General features: G+C 34.5%; 3 protein-coding genes across 7 annotated transcripts in view; 1 reads left to right on the top strand and 2 right to left on the bottom strand.

The window, feature by feature from the left end:
* ap (apterous) overlaps positions 1–23,329 on the top strand; it is a 145,640-nt gene that overhangs the window by 53,081 nt on the left and 69,230 nt on the right. For all 5 annotated transcript variants that reach the window (XR_014180151.1, XM_081991523.1, XM_081991524.1 and 2 more), the window contains one exon: positions 1,474–1,671. Coding sequence is in view for 4 of the 5 variants with exons in the window: in XM_081991523.1 (XP_081847649.1) it covers positions 1,474–1,671 (198 nt within the window). In the remaining variant the exon portion in view is untranslated. The remainder of the gene's footprint in view (positions 1–1,473; positions 1,672–23,329) is intronic.
* LOC145736961 (uncharacterized) overlaps positions 1–23,329 on the bottom strand; it is a 156,605-nt gene that overhangs the window by 110,660 nt on the left and 22,616 nt on the right. The gene's annotated exons all lie outside the window — the stretch shown is intronic.
* Positions 19,317–20,354, bottom strand: LOC145736964 (uncharacterized). The gene is made up of 2 exons (XM_081991536.1): positions 19,507–20,354; positions 19,317–19,444 (listed from the first exon to the last, which is right to left on the bottom strand). Exons 1-2 carry the CDS (start codon positions 19,879–19,881, stop codon positions 19,397–19,399), a joined length of 423 nt encoding a protein of 140 aa, XP_081847662.1. The 5' UTR covers positions 19,882–20,354; the 3' UTR covers positions 19,317–19,396.

Here is a 23,329-nt window from a genome sequence, read left to right as displayed (position 1 = left end):
TACTAATTTTTTCTCAGAAAAACAATTTTGGTGTCAAAATAGCTTCATCTACTATCGTTTCTTAGGTAACATTAAAAATAATTAATACAATTTTTTTGCAGTTGTGCAGACGAAATTGGCGATTTGACTAGTTTTTGGTACATCTCTCCATTCAATCCTAAATAACTCGCTTATTTGAAACAGTATGTATAAACACATCAGACAACCATAGATAGGTAATGAGTAGAGCTACCACGTGACGTGGAGCGGACGATTCTAAGTCTTACCCTTTGCCCGCTAGAGGGCGCCAAAGTTGATTGACTTTTTTCGTACATTTTTGTCAATATCTCGGAAACGGTTTAATGTAGAGGTCTGAAATTGTCAGATATACAACACGACAGGACACAACTTTTATTATTCTTAAGCTTTTTTGATACTATGCACTGTTTGGCTGTAAAAAAATAAAAACTGAAATTTTGAATTTTTTTATAGGGTCCACCCTTGCAAATTTTTTTTGAAAAATTTTGAAATTTTAATTTTGATTTCGACCAAGCAAATATCTTAGAAGCAATAGTCAAAATATGATGTAGGGTGCCAAATGGACCTTATTGGCCCTTATAAGTGAGTTACGCCCTATAAAGTGAGCAAAAATGTTAAAAATCGTGATTTTTCAAAAATAGTGCCAAAACGGTACCACCTAGACCTAATTTAAGACCGGATTTGAGTTTCTGAGATTCAAATTAGTCTATAAAGTTAGTTTTGCTAAGATGGTACCAGTATGGCAACACCACCTCAAATGGTACCCAAAAAGCTCGTTGAAACCTGATTTTGACTAAGTTTTGATACATCTCTCCATTCAATCCTAAATAACTCGCTTATTTGAAACAGTATGTATAAACACATCAGACAATCCTAGATAGCCAATGAATGGAGCTACCACGTGACGTGGAGCGGACGATTCTAAGTCTTACCCTTTGCTCGCTAGAGGGCGCCAAAGTTGATTGACTTTTTTGGTACATTTTTGTCAATATTATGGAAATAGTTTAATGTTGAGGTCTGAAATTTTTCACGTGATTTTCGATGACGTTTCATCTGAAAGTGTCAATTTTGACAACATGGAACGTCAATTTTCTATTCCACGTGACCGATTTTACAGTGTTGAAGGATTCCCTACTTGTTCGTGATTTACAATCTTTTCACGGTAAAAAACATTATTTTTAATGTCTCGTGACCTTTCCGGTTTCAGTTTGAACTGTCAATTGTGACAGCCCGAAATGTCAAATGTAAAGTTTCCTCTTGAACTGTCAATTGAGCACCTGGAACGTCAATTAACCAGGCCATGCGATCGATGTTGTGCATTCCTTACGTTTTTAGGTTAGTCCCTGTATATGTACTAATTTTTTATCAGAAAAAAACAATTTTGGCGTCAAAATAGCTTCATCTACTATCGTTTCTTAGGTAACATTAAAAATAATTAATACAATTTTTTTGCAGTTGTGCAGACGAAATTGGCGGCGTTGCCATTTGTGCGGGTTGCGGCGCAAAAATCACGGACCGTTACTATTTGCAAGCGGTGGAACGACGGTGGCATGCGCAATGTTTACAGTGTTGTCAGTGCCGGCATACGTTGGACGGGGATATCACGTGTTTTTCCCGAGATGGCAACATCTACTGCAAGAAAGACTACTACAGGTGAGTCCGCTCTGTATAAAGTAGGAAATTTCCACTTGGACGACTGCGTATATTCAAATTACCACCCAGTTAACACGTCGAGTGTAAATTGAACCGACTGCAAGATGTTCGCCTTAAAATTTCTCTTTTCGGTATTTCGACATAACATTTTTTATGAAGTGTGGCAACCGTGTCGATTGGCTTTTTCCTTTTTCCCATGCTCAGTCAGTGTTAATTTTACGCTACTTCCGCTTCAACGATCAAAAAGTCGTCTTTCATTTGTTTGAACAAGCTAAAATTGTCGTTTATTTTATATAAAGTCACGTGACACTAACCCAAAACCATCATTTCATATACAGGAGAAAGAGCAAAACGATCACGTGTCTTCAATCAAACTGACTAACCTAACCTAATGAACTAGAGGTGCAAAACACCACCCTGTACATGTAGGACTGGATTTAACCTGTGTGACAGGCTGTCTAGGGTGGTTAAAAGAACCGTCTTGAACAACCCTTTCCACTGATGTTGAGAAAAAAAATATATCTTAAAAACTACCTACAGGGTGGTCAAAACAAAAGATTTACTGTACTTTTCGGGCACGCCCTGAGTAGTGGCAGCAAAAATTGATATTGAAACTTTCATGGGTCGATGCAACAGTTTATTGGGAACATTTTTGCTCTCTTGTAAATTTTTTGTAATTTTAACTATTTTTGGTTAGAAATCTCATTTTCTTATCTATCCATCGACATATAAAAGTCTATACCTTGTCAGTCAAATAAAGCAGTTTCCTATGTTCAAATAAAACTTTGTTCAAGTTTGAAGCCCTCTACTGACTACTTAGTCTAACTTATCTAGCTTCTAAGAATGTTCTAAACATGTTGCCAACTCTCGATAATTGGTAAAACTTGTCAAAATGTTCACCAGTGTTTTGTCAGTCTGTAAATTAGCCCAAAAATGTTTCCAACTGAATAATATTAATTGAGCATGTTGTCAAAAATCTAAATCATGTTGGAAAGCTTGTATAAATGTTCAAAATCGTCAAAACAAGTTGTTTATTTTATAGAAATGTTTTGTCTAACTGTCTAAATTTAGTAAAAATTATTGATAAAGATCTAAATCATGTTGGAAAATGTCTAAGAATGTTCCAAATTGTCTAAACAGTTTGATAAACGTGGAATTTGGCGTAAACATGTTGTCAACTCTCGAGAATTGGTAGAACTGGCAGTCTGTCAGGCATTTAAATTTGTCAGAAAATTCTACCAACTTGTCTAAAATTGATGCTATCAAAATCATGTTGGAAACTTTGTGTAAATGTTCAAAATCGCCTAAACAAAGTATGTCACACGTTTGGATTGTTTACAGGCTGTCAATTTTATAATAATGATTGAGAGTTGGTTGTCAGACTCATAAATCATGTTGAAGAATATATAAAAGTGTTTCTAGGGCGTCTAAATTTGACTAAACATGTTGTTAAGTGTCTACACTTGATACAAATTGTTGGTAAAGATCTAAATCATGTTGTAAAGCTTGTATAAATGTTCAAAATCCTTTAAACAAAGTTTGTCAAAGGTTTGGAATTGTCTACACGTTGTCAATTTTATAATAATGGTAGAGTTGGTTGTCAGACTCATAAATCATGTTGAAGAATATATAAAAGTGTTTCTAGGGCGTCTAAACATGTTGCTAAGTTTCTAAACGTGATACAAATTGTTGGTAAAGATCTAAATCATGTTGGAAAGTGTCTACAGATGTCTAGCAGTTTTGAGTCATCCTGTATAATGGTTTGAGATGTTTTTTTTTTTTTATTTTATATGGACCACCTTGTACGTAGTTTGAGACATTTTTAAGCGGTTATGGAAGCATACATTAACCGTTTCGGCAATAAAACCGATTTCTCTATTTACGAGTGTCTCGTGCAAGATCAAAGAGACACGTCAAGGGAATTTAGCTGCGCTTGTCAAATAAGCATTAAAAATATCCACTCAGGAAAGTAAAAATGGTTGATCTGCCGAAAAATGTGTGAGTAATAATAAAATTCGTCGGCAAAACCGGTTTCTTTCAGTATTAAATTGTTTGGCTCCCTGAGTATATTTGATCCTCAAATGTTTGTACGTTTAATGATTTTTGTGTGTTCTCCATACCGTTTACTTTGTATAATTGCCAAACGGTGGTTGTTGTACATTATTACGGACTAACAAAAAATTGACATTCCAATACAATAATTTCTCCAGTGTAAACTGGCACATATTTTACAATTAACAGCCGGTTCTACACGATACAAAAATATTGTTTGATATTTTATTGAAATAACGACCTTCGTGTAGGCTGCATAGTTGGTTTTAATTAAATTAATAATATTTTAATATTTTATGAGTTGTGCCGCTGTTTCGTGTCAGACATAAATCATCGGTAATTGTTGTTATTTCATGTTTTATGAATGCGAAATTTTTGGAAAATATTAATAATTTATCAGGTTTTTTATTATTTTTTAACTGTATCCATTTTCTGATCGTGCCTTGCACACTGTATCCATTAAATTCAAATATTCGATTACAACAATAATAAGTGAAAAAATACTATCGATAGTTTTCGAAACTCGATTTTGACACTCATTTATGGATCAGATTTTGACAGTTCAGTCACGCAGCTGTCCATTTTGGAACGTAGTCTAAGGCACGTAACTGAAAACGAGGTAATAAGATACATTTTGCAGCAAACGCAAAATAATTGTTAATAAATTGTTTGAACTGAATTTAGACAGGTCTGACGTAAGTGACAGTTTACGGCCAAATTTTGTGTCACGCGACAACTGTCAAATATGTCACAACTGTCAAAATTTAGTCAACACGTCACATTAAAAAAATGACAAAACTTTTTCAAAATTTCTGTAAAATTATGTCAAATAAGTTTGCTAGGTTTAGTTTAGTAGGTTTATGGACTGAATTCCAACAGTTGTGACGTAAATGGCAGTTCAGGATAGAGTTCCATCACGTGACATCTGTCAAATATGTCATAACTGTCAAAATTTAGTCAACACGTCACAAAACATGTTGAACCCAACATCTGTGATAAAGCTGTAAAACACAATTTGTTACTGTCAAACTATTAGAAAACTGATATTTATACCTCCCTGAAGGGGAATTTGACGTTTTTGACATAGTTTGCAAACCGAAACAAAGCTTAATGTCACGTCACAGCTGTCAAAACTGTCTGAATTCATTGAACTATACACAATAATACTATAAAAGTATTTTTTAAAGTTAAAAAGTACTTGATAAGTTAAAAAGTACTACTTTATAATTTGGTGACGTCGATTTTGACATTTGTCACTTATCTCCATATTTCGGACGTGGTTGAAGGTGACGTGACAACTGTCAGACACATTAAAAATATGTCAAAACTGTCAAAATTATGCACAATACAATCAAAGTAAATTTTAATGTATAAACGTTAATAGAAATATTTTATAGTTTGTTGGCCTCGATTTTGACAGTTATGTTGAAAAAATGCAAAAATGGCCTCTGTAGCTCCTCCCGTTACCGAGATATTGAATTTCAAAAAGTACCTAAAAAACCTCTCTAATACCCCCCCATTCTTTCAATTTTTTTGAAAAGTGAAAAATTTTAAAGTGCTTTTTTTGTGCTTATTTCACCTAATTTAAGGTTCTTTTGTATAAATATGCCCTTTGCTGTGCATTGGAACCCTTATAGAGCAAAATAAAAATGTGCTAAAATTGCACTTTTGACAAAAATTGAATTTTCAGACTTTTTGAAAAATCGTAGCTCTGTTATTTAAATTCGCAGGAAATTCGTTCCAACGCCATTCGAAAAAGCATAAAAAATACTACAAAATGAGTTAAAAATGGCCTCTGTAGCTCCTTCCGTTACCGAGATATTGAATTTCAAAAAGTACCTAAAAAACCTCTCTAATACCCCCCCATTCTTTCAATTTTTTTAAAAAGTGAAAAATTTTAAAGTGCTTTTTTTGTGCTTATTTCACCTAATTTAAGGTTCTTTTGTATAAATATGCCCTTTGCTGTGCATTGGAACCCTTATATCTCTCTCTTATTCTTATTCTTATTTTGGTTCTCTTATTTTGACCACCCTGTACTCTGTAGGTAGTTTTTAAGATAGAATTGTTTACTCAACACCAGTGGAAGGAGCAGTTCAAGACGGTTCTTTTAAATGGTTGAACCACCCTGAACTCTGAAAAATAACCGAGATACAGGGTGTTCAAGTTTCAGACTAGATTTTGGGTTAAAGGAAGTGCATTAAAACAGTTTTTGCCAAATATCTCAAAAACTGGTAAAATCACAAAAAAATCACAAGAGAGCAAAAATGTTTCCAATAAACTGTTGCATCGACCCAAGTAAGTTTAAATATCGATTTTTGCTGCCACTGTACAGGGGGTGTGCGAAAAGTACAGTGGTTCCCTTGTTTTGACCATTCTGTAGGTAGTTTTTATGATAGAATTGTTTACTCAACACCAGTGGAAGGAGCAGTTCAAGACGGTCCTTTTAAATGGTTGAACCACCCTGAACTCTGAAAAATAACCGAGATACAGGGTGTCCAAGTTTCAGACTAGATTTTGGGTTAAAGAAAGTGCATTAAAACAGTTTTTCCCAAATATCTCAAAAACTGGTGAAATTACAAAAAATTCACAAGAGAGCAAAAATGTTTCCAATAATCTGTTGCATGGACCCATGTAAGTTTCAACATCAATTTTTGCTGCCACTATACAGGGGGTGTGCGAAAAGTACAGTGGTTCCCTTGTTTTGACCACCCTGTAGGTAGTTTTTATGATAGAATTGTTTACTCAACACCAGTGGAAAGAGCAGTTCGAGACGGTTCTTTTAAATGGTTGAACCACCCTGAACTCTGAAAAATAACCGAGATACAGGGTGTTCAAGTTTCAGACTAGATTTTGGGTTAAAGAAAGTGCATTAAAACAGTTTTTCCCAAATATCTCAAAAACTGGTGAAATTACAAAAAATTCACAAGAGAGCAAAAATGTTTCCAATAATCTGTTGCATGGACCCATGTAAGTTTAAACATCGATTTTTGCTGCCACTATACAGGGGGTGTCCGAAAAGTACAGTGGTTCCCTTGTTTTGACCACTCTGTAGGTAGTTTTTATGATAGAATTGTTTACTCAACACCAGTGGAAAGAGCAGTTCGAGACGGTTCTTTTAACTGGTTGAACCACCCTGAACTCTGAAAAATAACCGAGATACAGGGTGTCCAAGTTTCAGACTAGATTTTGGATGAAACTTAAAGAAGGTGCATTAAAACAGTTTTTGGCAAATATCTCAAAAACTGGTAAAATCACAAAAAAATCACAAGAGAGTAAAAATGTTCCCAATAAACTGTTGAATGGACCCAAGTAAGTTCCAACATTAATTTTTGCTGCCACTATACAGGGGGTGTGCGAAAAGTACAGTGGTTCCCTTGTTTTGACCACCCTGTAGGTAGTTTTTATGATAGAAATGTTTGCTCAACACCAGTGGAAAGAGCAGTTTAAAACGGGTTTTTTGAGTGGTTAAACTAACCAGAAATCCCAAAAATAACCGAGATACAGGGTGTCCAAGTTTCAGACTAGATTTGGGGTTAAATTTAAACAAGAAAGTGCATTAAAACATTTTTTGTCAAATATCTCAGAAACTGTTCAAATTTCAATCACCCATGTAAGTTTCAACATCAACTTTCGCTGCCACTATCATTGGTTGATTGGTTAGGTAGTTTGACCGCTAGAGGGTTTCAAAGTTTGCACACCAAAACACTAAAAAAACCTTTTTTGGGTAAAATTAGTTATTTTTCAGCTTTTTAGATAGTTATTGTCGTAGGTGGGAGTCATTAAGTAGTTTCAACATAAAAAAAAACTTCTTTAATGTAGTTAAAGTCTAAATTTGCTTGACACAGATAATTTCACATACGAATTTCCCATAACAAATCAACTTCCAGGCAAGCAAATTTGGTACTTAGCAACATTTTAATTGCCATTGTTTCACTCTTTGAGCATATGGCGTCATTATTTGCTGAAAAAGTGACAATTTTGGTGGCTCGACGAGAAAAAATTTGGCTTCCGTTGGATCGTGCGTAATTTAACGAAAAATACCAACGAAACGCAGCGTGAGACAAAAGTTTTCTTAATAAAGTAAGTAAAACATGCAGCGTTGCGACCGGTCCATAATTTAGCCGAAGAACATGACAAAGTGCGGAATTCGCAAAATACACGACCGCAACGTCCTCTGCCGGGAATATTCAAACAATCCGCGTCTGCCGACACGGTATCCGTAGAAAATGCTGGGGCTACTGTTTAATATGACTGCTGATTAATTGCTCTGTGCCATTATTAATGTTTACTTCTTTTCACTACCGTGCGCCAAGGTATTCCGAGTCATTTGATGTAATGATTTCGCTCTTCGGATTTTTACCCAGTAATTTCGTTATCCGCTTTCTGGGAGAATAATTGTTATGTGACCGTTTCATCAAACTGTCTTCAACCGACGATTGGTATTTTCGGCTCCGTCTACGGTTTAAGTGATTTCTTTTCATGTCTCCGACCAAAGGAGATTAGAGAAAAAAAAAACAAATGTCGTTACGGTTCACGTTTGCTTGAAGCGAATCCGTTCATTTACGTGGTTTTCCATAACGACGGTGCATTACAGTAAGCCAATTGCGACCTTAAAAACATCAGGATTTCTTTATGTATTATTATATTCTGGCGGCTGAACTATTTAACCAATCTTGACCACACTGTATAGTGTTTTTACCTAAAATGTCGATTAACTGAGCTATTTACTGTTAAAACTGAGTTGGTTGCAGTAACGTTTGAATTTGACAGTGCGCAATTAAACACCCTGTAACTTTGTAATTTTGACAGTTACAGAGTGGTTTAATATACTAATTTGTAGCCCTTAAAATTCTCTTTTAACCACCCTGTATAGTGTTTTTACCTAAAATGTCGAATAACTGAGTTATTTACTGTTAAAACTGAGTTGATTGCAGTAACATTTGAATTTGACAGTTTTCACTTTGACAGTCCCTTATTTTGATATTTTGACGGTTACAGGGTGGTTGTATATACCAATTTGTAGCCCGTAAAATTGTGTTTTGACCACTCATAGTGTTTTTTACTTAAAATGTCAAATAACTGAGTTGCTTGCAGTAAAATTTGAATCTGACAGTGCCCAATTTAACATCCTGTAAGTTTGTAATTTTGACAGTGACAGGATGGTTCAATATACCAATTTGTAGCCCATGAAATTTTCTTTTGCCCACTCTGTATAGTATTTCTACCTAAAAAGTCGAATAACTGAGTTATTTACTGTTAAAACTGAGTTGGTTGCAGTAAACTTTGAACTTGACAGTTTTCACATTGATAGTCCTTTACTTTGTTATTTTGACTGTTACAGGGTGGTTCAATATACCAATTTGTAGCACCGTGAAACTGGAAACTGTCTTTTGACTACTCTGTATAGTGTTTTTTACTTAAAACGTCGAATAACTGAGTTATTTACTGTTAAAACTGAGTTGTTTGCAATAAAGTTTGTTGAATTTGACAGTGTGCACATTAACACCCTGTAACTTTGTAATTTTGACAGTTACAGGATGGTTCAATATACCAATTTGTAGCCCTTAAGATTCTCTTTTGACTACCTTGTATAGTGTTTTTACCTAAAATGTCGAATAACTGAGTTATTTACTGTAAAAACTGAGTTGGTTGCAGTGAAGTTTGAATTTAACAGTTTTCACTTTGGCAGCCGATAACTCGGTTACTTTGACAGCTACAGGGTAGTTCAATATACCAGTTTGTAGCCCTTGAAATTCTCTTTTGACCATTTTGTATCGTGACAACTGTAACTATACAGGGTGTCCCACGGAAATACATCAATCGATATGAAAAAAAATACTGAACTCTTACTAAATTTAATCAAGTTAATAAGGATCGAAATTGTTTACCATTAATTGTACATAATTATAACGGTAAATCCCGTTTCAATGCTAAGAAGTTTCATGCCAATTTCAGCTTTACGTGCATCAAACAATTTAGAAAAGAAAAGTAGGAAATTTTGAGGAGTGTGTAAATTTAATGCCAAAAAATCAATAATGACAGTTAAAAATGTCAAATTACAGTGAAAGGTGTCAAAAGAAAAACTTTGAAAGTATCAAACGTCTAAAATGACAATCAAAGGTGCCAAAAGCTGAAAATTGCACCAAAAATCGTGAAAAGTAAAAATGTGAAATATCAGAAACAAAAAAGTACAATCAAAAGTATAAATTTAATGTTATAAAAACAAAATGAAACTAAAAGATGTCAAAAAGCAAAAATAACCCTGAAAAGGATCAAAAGACTAAATTTAATGTCAAAAAATCAGTAATGACAGTTAGAAATGCCAAATTACAGTAAAAGGTGCTTTTAAAGTTAAAAAAAAAAACTTTTAAAGTATCAAATGTCAAAAATGACAATCAAAGGTGCCAAAAGCTAAAAATTGCACCAAAAATCGCCAAAAGTAAAAAATATGAATGTCGGAAACATAAAATTACAGTTAAAACAGTCAAAAGTGTAAATTTAATGGTATAAAAACAAAATGACACTAAAAAATGTCAAAAGTCTAAATTTGATGTCAATAAAAATTTCCAGAAAAATGTCAAAATCGAAAAAATGACATTGAGACGTGTCAGAAGTCAGAAATAGCACTCAGAAATGTCAAAAGTATAAATTTGTAGTTAAAAAAAACTGAATAACATTAAAAAACGTTAAAAGTAAATAAAATTTGACTGAGAAATTGCAGAAGTATAAAGTAGTGCTCCTAAGTGTCAATTTGTTAAAAAAAAAACAAAATGACACTTAAAAATGACAAAAAGCAAAAATAACACTGAAAATGGTCAAAAGACTAAATTTAATGTCAAAAAATCAGTAATGACAGTTAAAAATGCCAAATTACAGTAAAAGGTGCCAAAAGAAAAACTTTGAAAGTATCAAAAGTCTAAAATGACAATCAAAGGTGCCAAAAGCGAAAAATTGCATTGAAATTCTCTTTTGGCCACCCTGTATAGTGTTTTTACCGAAAATGTCAAATAACTCTTAAATCTGAGTTGGTTGTAGAAGGGTAGTTCAATATACCAGTTTGTAGCCCTTGAAATTCTCTTTTGACCATTTTGTATCGTGACAACTGTAACTATACAAGGTGTCCCACGGAAATACATCAAAAAAAATACTGAACTCTTACTAAATTTAATCAAGTTAATAAGGATCGAAATTGTTTACCATTAATTTTACATAATTATAACGGTAAATTCCGTTTCAATGCTAAGAAGTTTCATGTCAATTTCAGCTTTACGTGCATCCCACAATTTAGTAAAGGAAAATAGGAAATTTTGTGAGTGAACAAAATTTTACTTTGCGTTTTTTAGCTGGTACCGACTGTTAAAGCATTAAATTCTTAAAGCTGCTTGACTTTAACACATTATTCACTATTATTGCTTTTGCATTACCTACCATAATTACCACAGGTAGTTAATTACAAAACAGAAGAAATACAAAAGAGTGGCAAGAAAAATCCAGTTCTGAAACGACCATTTTACCCGACGAACTTAATCCGTGCCGTAAAAGTGTCTTAACGCATTAATCATTATTAATAGCGCATTGAAAAATGTATGGTAGCGATTACCGGCGGTTTGAGAAACTCTGGTTTAAGCGCATTACTTTCCACACGATCTAATTTATTGTCCCAAGCAGGTTGTGTTTTACAAAAAGTTCTTGAAAGCCACAAATATTTCTTATTTTAAACGGAAAACTGAACATTTAAGACTTGTGAGAGACCAAATTTGTACTAAATAGTCTAAAAACTTGTTATTTACGAGTACTACTAGGAATTTGTTTTGTGTCTAAAACTGGATTTCAAGAACTAAAAACAGTCCAGAAATCTTGTTTGTGATAGATTAGAAATAGTCCTAAACTCGATTTTTTAGTCTTAAAGCCGCTTAAAGCACTAAAAACACTTCGAATTTCTTAGAAATACAACCATTTTTTGCACCTATAATGTGTAGAAGTCAATTTCATAGCTTGAACTGACATCGTCAAGACTATGGATAGTGTACAAACTGGCTTTCAGGCCTGATAAGTCAAAAAGTTTGTCAAGATAGTTTAGAAACTCGATTTTCAGGCTGAAAACAGCCTTACCGCACTAAAAACAGTCTAGAATTTTTAGCACTGATACGTCTAGAAGTTAATTTAATAGTGACTAAGCTTGGAATGACATTTTTAGGCCTATGGAGTCTGCTAAGTCAAAAACTTGGTGAAGATAGTCTTGAAATTCGATTTTCCCAGCTGAAAGCAGTTTTAAAGCCCTAAAAATAATCCATAGTTCTAAGAGAATGAAAAGCAAAGTAACAAGAACTTGAAAAATTAGTTTGTGTCAATATCTTGTATTTAAGACTATTTTCAAGAAATGTGTCTTCAAATTACAAAAACTTACTTCAAATCCAAATTTCAAGCTTCTGATGTTGCTTTTCATTAGTTCAGACTCACTTTTTGGTGTCCAAGTCGCTTTTCAAGGTTTAAGTGTGTGAATTTGTAGTCAGAAATTTAATAAAAAATAGTTTTTTATGTTAACAAGTCAATTATCAATACTAAAGTCACTCAATTTGTCCGGAAACTATGAAAACTGGTTACAAAAAGAATTTTTAAGCTTCTAAGTCAGTTTTTACCGTTTCAAAGTAAACTTACTGGTTTCTAAGTCAATTTTCAAGACTAAAGTCATTCAATTCCTCCAGAAACTATGAAAACTGGTTACAAAGACAGTTTTGAAGATTCCGAAGTCAGTTTTCACCGTTTCAAAGTGAATTTTCTGGTTTCTAAGGCAATTTTTAAGTTTCTGAAGTCAGTTTTCACCGTCTCAAAGTGAATTTACTGGTTTCTAAGTCTATTTTCTAGATTAAAGTCATTAAATTTGTCCGGAAACTATGAAAACTGGTTACAAAGAGAATTTTTAAGCTTCTAAGTCAGTTTTTACCGTTTCAAAGTAAACTTACTGGTTTCTAAGTCAATTTTCAAGACTAAAGTCATTCAATTCCTCCAGAAACTATGAAAACTGGTTACAAAGACAGTTTTGAAGATTCCGAAGTCAGTTTTCACCGTTTCAAAGTGAATTTTCTGGTTTCTAAGGCAATTTTTAAGTTTCTGAAGTCAGTTTTCACCGTCTCAAAGTGAATTTACTGGTTTCTAAGTCTATTTTCTAGATTAAAGTCATTAAATTTGTCCGGAAACTATGAAAACTGGTTACAAAGAGAATTTTTAAGCTTCTAAGTCAGTTTTTACCGTTTCAAAGTAAACTTACTGGTTTCTAAGTCAATTTTCAAGACTAAAGTCATTTAATTTGTCCGGAAACTATAAAAAACTGGTTACAAAGACAGTTTTGAAGATTCTGAAGTCAGTTTTCACCGTTTCAAAGTGAATTTACTGGTTTCTAAGGCAATTTTCAAGACTAAAGTCATTCAATTCGTCCGGAAACTATCAAAACTGGTTAAAAAGACGATTTTTAAGTTTCTGAAGTCAGTTTTCACCGTCTCAAAGTGAATTTACTGGTTTCTAAGTTAATTTTCAATATTAAAGTCATTCAATTCGTCCAGATACTATCAAAACTGGTTAAAAAGACAGTTTTGAAGTCAGTTTTCACCGTTTCAAAGTGAATTTACTGGTTTCTAAGGCAATTTTCAAGACTAAAGTCATTCAATTCGTCCGGAAACTATCAAAACTGGTTAAAAAGACCATTTTAAGCTTCTGAAGTCAGTTTTCACCGTCTGAAAGTGAATTTACTGGTTTCTAAGTCTATTTTCTAGATTAAAGTCATTAAATTTGTCCGGAAACTATGAAAACTGGTTACAAAGAGAATTTTTAAGCTTCTGAAGTCAGTTTTCACCATTTCAAAGCGAATTTGTTGGTTTCAAAGTCAATTTTCAAGACTGAAGTCATTTAATTTGTCCGGAAACTATAAAAAACTGGTTACAAAGACAGTTTTGAAGATTCTGAAGTCAGTTTTCACCGTTTCAAAATGAATTTACTGGTTTCTAAGGCAATTTTCAAGACTAAAGTCATTCAATTCGTCCAGAAACTATCAAAACTGCTTAAAAAGACAGTTTTGAAGATTTTGAAGTCAGTTTTTACCGTTTCAAAGTGAATTTACTGGTTTCTACGGCAATTTTCAAGACTAAAGTCATTCAATTCGTCCGGAAACTATCAAAACTGGTTAAAAAGACCATTTTAAGCCTCTGAAGTCAGTTTTCACCGTCTCAAAGTGAATTTACTGGTTTCTAAGTCTATTTTCTAGATTAAAGTCATTCAATTTATCCGGAAACTATGAAAACTGGATACAAAGAGAATTTTTAAGCTTCTGAAGTCAGTTTTCACCGTCTCAAAGTGAATTTATTGGTTTCTAAGTCAATTTTCAAGATTAAAGTCTGTCAATTCGTCCAGAAACTATGAAAACTGGTTAAAAAGAAAATTTTTAAGCTTCTGAAGTGTGTTTTCACCGTTTCAAGAGAGTCAGTTTTCAAGCTAAAGTCATTCAATATGTCACATTCATGTGTATAATGCTGTCACTGCCTTCAAAGTCACAAATTTCAAATGAAATGGGACACCCTGTATGTCACTTTAAAATGTATGTCACCTTCGTATACAATATCCAAATATACAGAGTGAGGAGAATATTTCATTGCTTATACCTACAAGTGTGTGGTGCAGTGGACCGAAATCTAGGTGCATGCAGGACGAACTCAATAATCATAATCTCCTGTTGAAAACGTGTATGGGAAAACTTTAATCTGGCATGCGATCACCATATTATTCTCTTCTTGTTCGCTGCTCAAAAATCTGATTTATCAGGTACCGTTACCAGGTTTTGATCGTTGATACAGGGTGATTGCATTAAATGAAGATGTTCAGTGCGAAAAGTTCAGTAAACACATGGAATATACATTTGATGTTATCGGCGTTATTGCTGAGGAACACGCGGCATAGCATGGGTAATATCTGATCCGTTAATGGTTTACTGATTAGAAATCAATATATTCATTTCATGATTTTTAATTACTTTGACAATCGTTATTTAAGGAGCTACAAAAAAGTGTAAAGAATGAAAGTTGTAGGGAATTTCATCCTTAACAAGATTGTATTAAGGTGTTTTTGTCCTTAAGGGCCTCCTTAAGGAGTTACAATGCCAAAAATTGACTGGATGCACTAAACTGGTTTTTTTAAAGTAACTCCATTTTGACTTAGCCAAGCTCCTATATGTAAGGAGCTACAAAAAAATTTAAAGAATGAAAGTTGTAGGGAATTTCATCCTCTACAAGATTGTATTAAGGTGTTTTTGTCCTTAAAGGCCTTTTTAAAGAGTTACAAGGCCAGAAATTGACTGGATGCCCCAAAGTGGTTTTAATTATGGATAATAACTATTACTCACGAAGATGAGGTTTACGAAAATAGCATGCCAAAGAGTCACTCATAAATGCTAAACATTACTCTCGGGTAGGTAATGAGTGTTATTGTCTATTCAAATCTAAAGAAATATACAAAACAAAATATTTTTGATTTTCTACAGTATGTTTATATGTTCAGATACAGATAATGGTATTTATATTATAATATAAAAAAAATATAATATAAATTATTTTATCTAATTGAAATTTGCTAGTAACAAATATCACGTGGTTTTTGGAGGGAAAATTTGGCTAGGCAGTCACGTGACCACTGTCAAAATTATTGTCATAATTTCAAGAAACACGTTTTGTATTGAATGCTGTAAGAAAACTTTTCTAAACCTTGATTTTTGTAACTTTTGAACACACAGGGGGGACAAAATTGTGTGTCAAATCCACTTGGTGTGAGAAAGTGACTGTTTTAAACACATTTCTTGAATCTTCCTTAAATTTCCTATCCGATAGCCTAAAAAACACTACAAAATTTCGCAAAATTTCTACCATTACACAAAATGTAATGCAAATGTAATGCGACAAAATTGCCTGTAAAACTCCCTGGGAGCATGAAAGTAACCCTTTTAAGCACATTTTTGAATTACTCATTAAATTTCCTATCCAATAACCTGAAAAACTCTACAAAATTTGATAAAATCAGGAAGAAAAGCGGAGTCAAAACTTGAACTGCCAGAAACACAGTTTGAAAGGACAGTCAGAGACAAAATTGCCTGTACAAATCACTTGGAGTAAGAAAATAACTGTTTTAAGCACATTTTTGGAATCCTCATTAAATTTTCTATCCAATAACCTGAAAAAAACTACAAAATTTAGTATACTCAGGAGGAAAAGCTGTGTCAAAGTTTGAACTGACAGAAACACAGTTTGAAAGGACAGTCAGAGACAAAATTGCCTGGCAACCCACTTGGAGTAAGAAAATAACTGTTTTAAGCACATTTTTAGAATTTTTATTAATTTTCTTATAACCAACAAAATAAAATATGTGGATTTGGCAATTCGCAGTATATAAAACGTTTCACAATCTACATAATGGCAATGTTAAAAACGGTAGATTGAACACAAAAATAAAAACATCAAAATGGTAGAAGAACAACAAAAACGGTAGAGTAGTAAGTTATACTGCGGACTATTTAAAGGAAAGGGATTATCAAAACTACTTTCCGGCAAGCGGTAGTGCGATATGGCAAAATGCACTGAAGGGTGGTGCCATCTGTGCCAAGTTTGAACTGACAGAAACACAGTTTGAAAGGACAGTCAGAGACAAAATTGCCTGGCAACCCACTTGGAGTAAGAAAATAACTGTTTTAAGCACATTTTTGGAATCCTCATTAAATTTTCTATCCAATAACCTGAAAAACACTACAAACTTTGATAAAATGAGGAAGAAAAGCGGAGTCAAAATTTGAACTGCCAGAAACACAGTTTGAAAGAACAGTCAGAGACAAAATTGCCTGTAAAACTCCCTTGGAGCAAGAAACTAACCCTTTTAAGCACATTTTTGGAATCCTCATTAAATTTCCTATCCAATAACCTAAAAAACTCTACAAAATTTGGTACAGTCAGGAAGAAAAGCGGTGTCAAAGTTTGAACTGCCAGAAAAACAGTTTTAAAGGACAGTCAGAGACAAAATTGCCTGTAAAACTCACTTGGAGTAAGAAAGTGACTGTTTTAAGCCGATTTTTGGATTCCTCATTAAATTTCCTATCCAATAACCTGAAAAACTCTACAAAATTTGGTACAGTCAAGAAGAAAAGCGGTGTCAAAGTTTGAATTGACAGAAACACAGTTTGAAAGGACAGTCAGAGACAAAATTGCATTGAAAACCCACTTGGAGTAATAAAATGACTGTTTTAAGTACATTTTTGGAATCCTCATTAAATTTCTTATCCAATAACCTGAAAAAGACTACAAAATTTGGTACAGTCAGGAAGAAAAGCGGTGTCAAAGTAACCTATATGACCCCTATAATGTCCAAATATACAGGGTAGAGCATTTGATTGGCACTACATACAGAGAGTGTCTGAACATATTCATATATTTTCTATACATGCAAATGGGACTTAAACAACTTTATTGCTAGTATTAAATCGTTTGACATTAATGATTAATTTTTTTCATAAAATTGTTTAAAAAATTGCACTAATACGACCATTATGGCATGTGTTTTCGATTTTATTGCTTGTTATTAGTCAAAAAATAATTTATCTCCCTATACAGAGCTGGGTTATAAAATACAAGGTTTTTATATGAAAAAAAAAAAAACTAATAAAATAATTATGCATTTCATTATCATCCACAATGTTAAGGCATTTTTAGTGCTTTTGCCGGAATTTCCGTCTTCCAGATTTTGTTGTTTAATATCGTAAAAAAAACTGATTATTATATTAATAATTCCATAATTCTAGTAGTTTACGACTTCGCTCTGTTTCCTTATTATGAATAATTCGAGAATAAATTATACTTTAGGAGTAATGGGCTATAAACAGTCCCACATTACAGATGTAGGCATATAAATTCAGTTTAGTTGCGCTTAATATGTCCTTTCTTGTTTTATTTCCTCGATAATCGTTATAATCGGCGATTTACGGAAAAATCCGTGTTAAACATGTGTTATTTTTAATGCCGGACATTCTTAGACTGGTCCACAATCTGTCATTTTTTTTGCAGTTATTTTCATACTTTGTAAAGTTTGTTAAGATATTTACAGTGTACAAAAATACTGTGGTTTGAACTATGAAAGAAAATTGTATTCAGGTTAAAGAATGTCAAAAGTACGAGCTACATTTTGACGTTTGAACGACATTTTTATCTGTCATATTAACCAAGTTAGGAACTGTCAAAATGTGGCAACTTTGATATTTCTAGTACAGCTACACTGTTGTATTTCATGTCAAATATCTAGGTTATTTGTAATTTTTGAAAGAAAATTGCATTCAGGTAAAATAATGCCAAAAGTACGAGCTACATTGACGTTTGAAAGAATCTTTTAGCTGTCATATTAACCAAGTTAGGAACTGTCAAATTCTGTCAACTTTGATATTTCTAGTACAGCTACACTATTATATTTAATGTCAAATATACCAGTTATTTGTAAATTCTGAAAGAAAATTGCAATAGGTCAAGAATGCCAAAAGTACATGCTACATTTTGACGTTTGAACGAAATTTTTAGCTGTCATATTAACCAAGTTAGCAACTGTCAAAATGTGGCACTTTTGATATTTCTAGTACAGTTACACTGTGCTATTTCATGTCAAATATCTCGGTTATTTGTAATTTTTGAAAGAAAATTGCATTAAGGTGAAAGAATGCCAAAAGTACGAGCTACATTTTGACGTTTGAAAGAAATTATTAGCTGTCATATTAACCAAGCTAGGTGCTGTCAAAATGTGTCACTTTTGATATTTCTAGTACAGCTACACTGTGGTATTTCATGTGAAATATCTCGGTTATTTGGAATTTTTGAAAGAAAATTGTATTAAGGCTGAAGAAAGCCAAAATCACGTCATACATTTTGACGTTCGAACGAATCTTCTAGCCGGCAGAGTAACTAAGTGAGGAGCTGTCAAATCTTCAATATTTCTAGTACAGTTACACTGTTATATTTAATGTCAAATATCTCGGTTATTTGTAATTCTTGAAAGAAAATTGCATTCAGGTAAAAGAATGCCAAAAATACAAGCTACATTTGACGTTTGAACGAAATTTTTAGCTGTCATATTAACCAAGTTAGGTGCTGTCAAATTCTGTCAACTTTGATATTTATTGTACACCTACACTGTGGTATATTTATATTTAATGTCAAATATCTCGGTTTTTCTAGACACCCTGTATATATTTTTCGTTTTTATTTAATTGAGACACTTTGAGTATTTTTAAGTGGCTAAATTCTTTTTTTCCTGGGGTACAGTCCGATGCAAAATATGCAATACGAAATTTGTACAGTTTTCAAGATTATCACAATCAAATCAATGCTAAAAGATACTGTAAAGTGCTGTCGTTGCCCCGTAAAACTACATTTTTAAAATTGAAACACCCTGTATATATAAATGCTGTTTTTTCTGCAATACAACCTGACGCCAATGGTTCAGTATGTTCAGATCCAAAAGTCATCATGGGTTAAAAAAAAATACTGTGGTGACACTTGGAAGCAAAGACCCAAGCAAGGACCCACTGGTGGACAGACATATAAGGGATGGTGTTTTAGTAAATAGACCACTACACCAAGACCAATATGCGTACACAACAGGCAAGTCAACAGAAACAGCGCTTTTCCAGGTTGTACATCGACTGGAACAAGGCCTGGAAAACAAAGAGATAACATTGGGTGCCTTCTTGGATATAGAAGGTGCTTTTGATAATACCTCTTTTAAATCAATCATCACGGCAGCCAAAGAAAGAGGACTTGATGACACCTGCTGCAGGTGGATCAAGGGCATGCTCAAAAACAGATTGGTACACTCTTCACTCATGGGTGAAAGTCTTTCAGTGCAAGTAGCTGGAGGATGTCCCCAGGGTGGTAACCTATCGCCTATCCTATGGAACCTTGTCGTTGACGGACTGCTCAATAAGCTGAGCAGGGAAGGCTTCCATGTTAATGGATATGCCGACGACATAGTTATCATGGTGAAAGGGAAGTTCACAAGTACAATACGGGAAAGGATGCAGATGGCCCTAAATACTGTAGCAAGATGGACTGCAAGTGAAGGGCTGAATATAAGCCCCACAAAAGCCACCATCGTCTCATTTACCAGAAGGAAAAAATTGGATGGAATTGGACCAATTTATCTTCATGGTGAAGAGTTAACATTCAAGGGAGAGGTTAAGTATTTAGGAGTCATCCTAGACTCAAAACTAACCTGGAACCAGCATCTGGAAAAGGTCATAAACAAATCGGTAACCACATTTGCAATGGTTAGACGAATGTATGGAAAAACATGGGGTCTCAGACCTGGTATGGTGCACTGGGTGTACACCAGGGTGATCAGACCAGCAATAACTTACGCAGCTGTAAGCTGGTGGCCAAAAGTCATGCAAAACACTGCGATACACAAACTAGAGAGGATTCAACGAATGGCCTGTCTAGGCATAACTGGTGCAATAAGAACCACTCCTACTGCGAGCATGGAAGCTATATTAGACCTGCCTCCACTGGACCTAATAATTTTAGGGGAGGCAAGATGTGCTTACCAAAGGCTCCGGGACTTGATTGACCTGCCGGGGAACATAACAACGACAGGTAAAACATCAATTTGGAACACAGTAAGGGATCCAATTCTTGAAATGAGATCGGATTACATGTGTCCTAAATATCACATTCAGAGGAAATTTGAGGTAATACTGGATCAAAAATTCTGGGTAAATAATGCGAAAAAACTGACCCAGGACTGTCTAATATGGTTCACAGATGGATCTAGACAGGAAAGGGGAAGTGGTGCAGGAGTTTATGGCGAGAGACCTAAGGTAAGCATCAGCATACCACTAGGAAAACACGCCACAGTTTTTCAAACGGAAATATATGCTCTGTTATGGTGCATAGAAGAAAACATTAGAAGGACTTACAAAAATAAGCAAATTCTAATAATAACTGATAGCCAGGCGGCCTTGAAAGCACTGCTTACGTGCAAAACATCGTCAAGACTGGTAGATGAGTGTCTACAGAGAATTACGGAACTGGCAGAACATAACAGGGTAAAACTTGTATGGGTACCAGGTCACTCAGGCATTCCTGGAAATGAAAAAGCAAATGAACTTGCCAGGCAAGGCTCAAATGCAAACATGATTGGACCAGAACCATCTGTAGGCATACCTAGATGCTCAACAAGACGGGTCACTGGAGAATGGATCAACACAAAACACCTGGAACGCTGGAAGACGTACCCAGGAAATAAGCATGGGAAGCAAGCTATTGCAGGACCAAATAAAAATAAGGCTCAAGAACTGCTAAAGTACAGCAGGAAAGAACTGAAAGACCTAACAGCGCTTCTCACAGGGCATGGACCTGTGAGACAACACCTGTTCACCATGAAACTATTCGATGATAACCTGGACTGCAGACTATGCGGGGAGGAAATCGAAACGTTTGAACACATCATATGTGAATGTGAAGCACTTGGTCAAAGGCGACAAACAATCTTCGGGAAAACTAAGTTAGTACTGAAAGAGATACAAAGAGCACCAAGCAAGGACCTTCTTCACCTCGTACGGGAAACAGGGATAATGGACTGGTGTAACTAAAGTACCACAAACATGGGGACAGTACAATAAGCCATTAGGCTTATGTGCTATCTGGAGCTGAGAGCCGACAGACCCATGGAGAAAGAAAAAAAAAAAAAGGACACCCTGTATATTATTGCTCTACTCAATTCTGCTTCTATACTGGAGTACAATCTGACTAAATACTTTATAGTTAGCATGCACAGTTCTCGAGAAATTCCTGGTCAAAATAGATATTAAAAGTACACAAAAATGCTGTGGTTGCATTGACAGTTGGTTTGTCAAAATGGGACACCCTGTATAATTTTTTGGCACCGGATTCTACATTTATTGGGTACACAGTATACAGGATGTCCCAAAAGTTAAGGTCAATCTTTGATACTTAAAAGTGACAGTTCTCAAAAATCATCAATATTCTATTAAGATAATATAAGAGCTGGTCAGTTCGGACTTTTGGGACACCCTGTATTACAATAATATTGCGATTAGCATGCAAAAGTTGGTATTCGAAATATTTCGCAAATAACGCTTCATATTAAATGAAGTAATGCAATTATTGTCCTGAGAACCTCGTTTCGACGACATTTTTCTGTGAGAAATCGGCATTTTAGAACAGCCGTTCACTCAAGTAAGAAAATTTAACAAGGACGTGCTGTAATTTGCTTCAAAACGAAGAAAAACGTGATTATTTTGAGGGGTTGAGGGGGAAGAGGAAGGTTTTTCTCGTAGAAAGCGTCAGGGAAATTAATTGAATGCTCCGGAAGGACTTTTTAGAATTTTGTACTGAAATAATTGGTCGAACGGGACCGAAACGAACTATACAGGGTGTTCCTTAAATATAGTGACGAAAAGCGGCGTGAGTAAAAGCGGAAAGAAACTTAAAAATAGTAGTACAATCATTATTGTAGAAACCCAGGCCGCCATATCTAAAAATATCCGGAAAATGTCGCCTTTAAAACCGTTCTAAGTCATCTTAAAAGTGATTTACATTGAACTGGTGCAGTAAATTGCCCGCCTAGAAAGTATAAAAATAAACGTGGTAAGTATGATTTAGGACACGAAATTTGTCCTTAATCGTTTCAAGAAGACTGCAGTTTCGGTGAAATTTGCTTGATTTACCGACTACTAATGCTATAATTGCGCCCCCTAACGGCTGACAAATTAACTGCCGGCCATTTTTTAGTGTGCAATTATTAGAACTTTTGGTATAATTCGCAGCTGAAACACCAAGTTATTTACACTTCAAACAGTTGTTGGAGAAATGATTTACTCCTAAATGAGTGGGGGGAGATTGTTGCATTCATGGACAGTGGTGGTGGACACTGATCTAGAATGTCCACTTCTAGGTTGGTGGTAGTTCAGGAAATTAAATAGAACACCCTGTATATTAGTACACCAGTGTGCTTTTATCAGACTCCAATATGACGTTAAATGTGCTGTACAAAAACTTTACAGTTTTTGAGATATTTTCAACATAAGACTAAAATCTTCCGTATGCTTCTAGAGCAGTTTAGCAGCTTCCAAATGTTTCTAGAACCGTCTACAAGGTTTCGAATGCCTTAATAGCAGTCCAGAATGCTCCTAAAATAGTCTAAAAAGGCCATTTTAACTAATTATGGCATGGACAGCACGAATCTGGTGTCCGTTTTGCTGTAACTGCCGCCATTTTGTCACTGACTTTGAAATTAGGACAGTTTTCAAGACATGGCACCCTTAAACAGGACAAATGACACTTCACATTTCTACCATTAACCTAAACTAATACAGTTAAAGACAATTTTCAGAATTCCAAAATTTATAGGGTTACCTCCTTTAAAAATGTCAGTTGTGTCTCTTTGACGGGCATATATGGTAAAAATTTCATACTGCCAACTCAAACCGTTTTCGAGATTCCGAGACCGAATTAAAAAAATGTTCGAAACACGCTAATCAAGTTTGACGCCCTCTAGCGGCCAAACGGGGCAAGTTGGC

This window comes from Ips typographus, linkage group LG13 (assembly GCF_016097725.1).
Source record: "Ips typographus isolate SLU linkage group LG13, UJ_Ityp_2.0, whole genome shotgun sequence".
Taxonomy (NCBI): Eukaryota; Metazoa; Arthropoda; class Insecta; order Coleoptera; family Curculionidae; genus Ips; species Ips typographus.
This window is presented reverse-complemented; position numbering and strand designations above follow the sequence as displayed.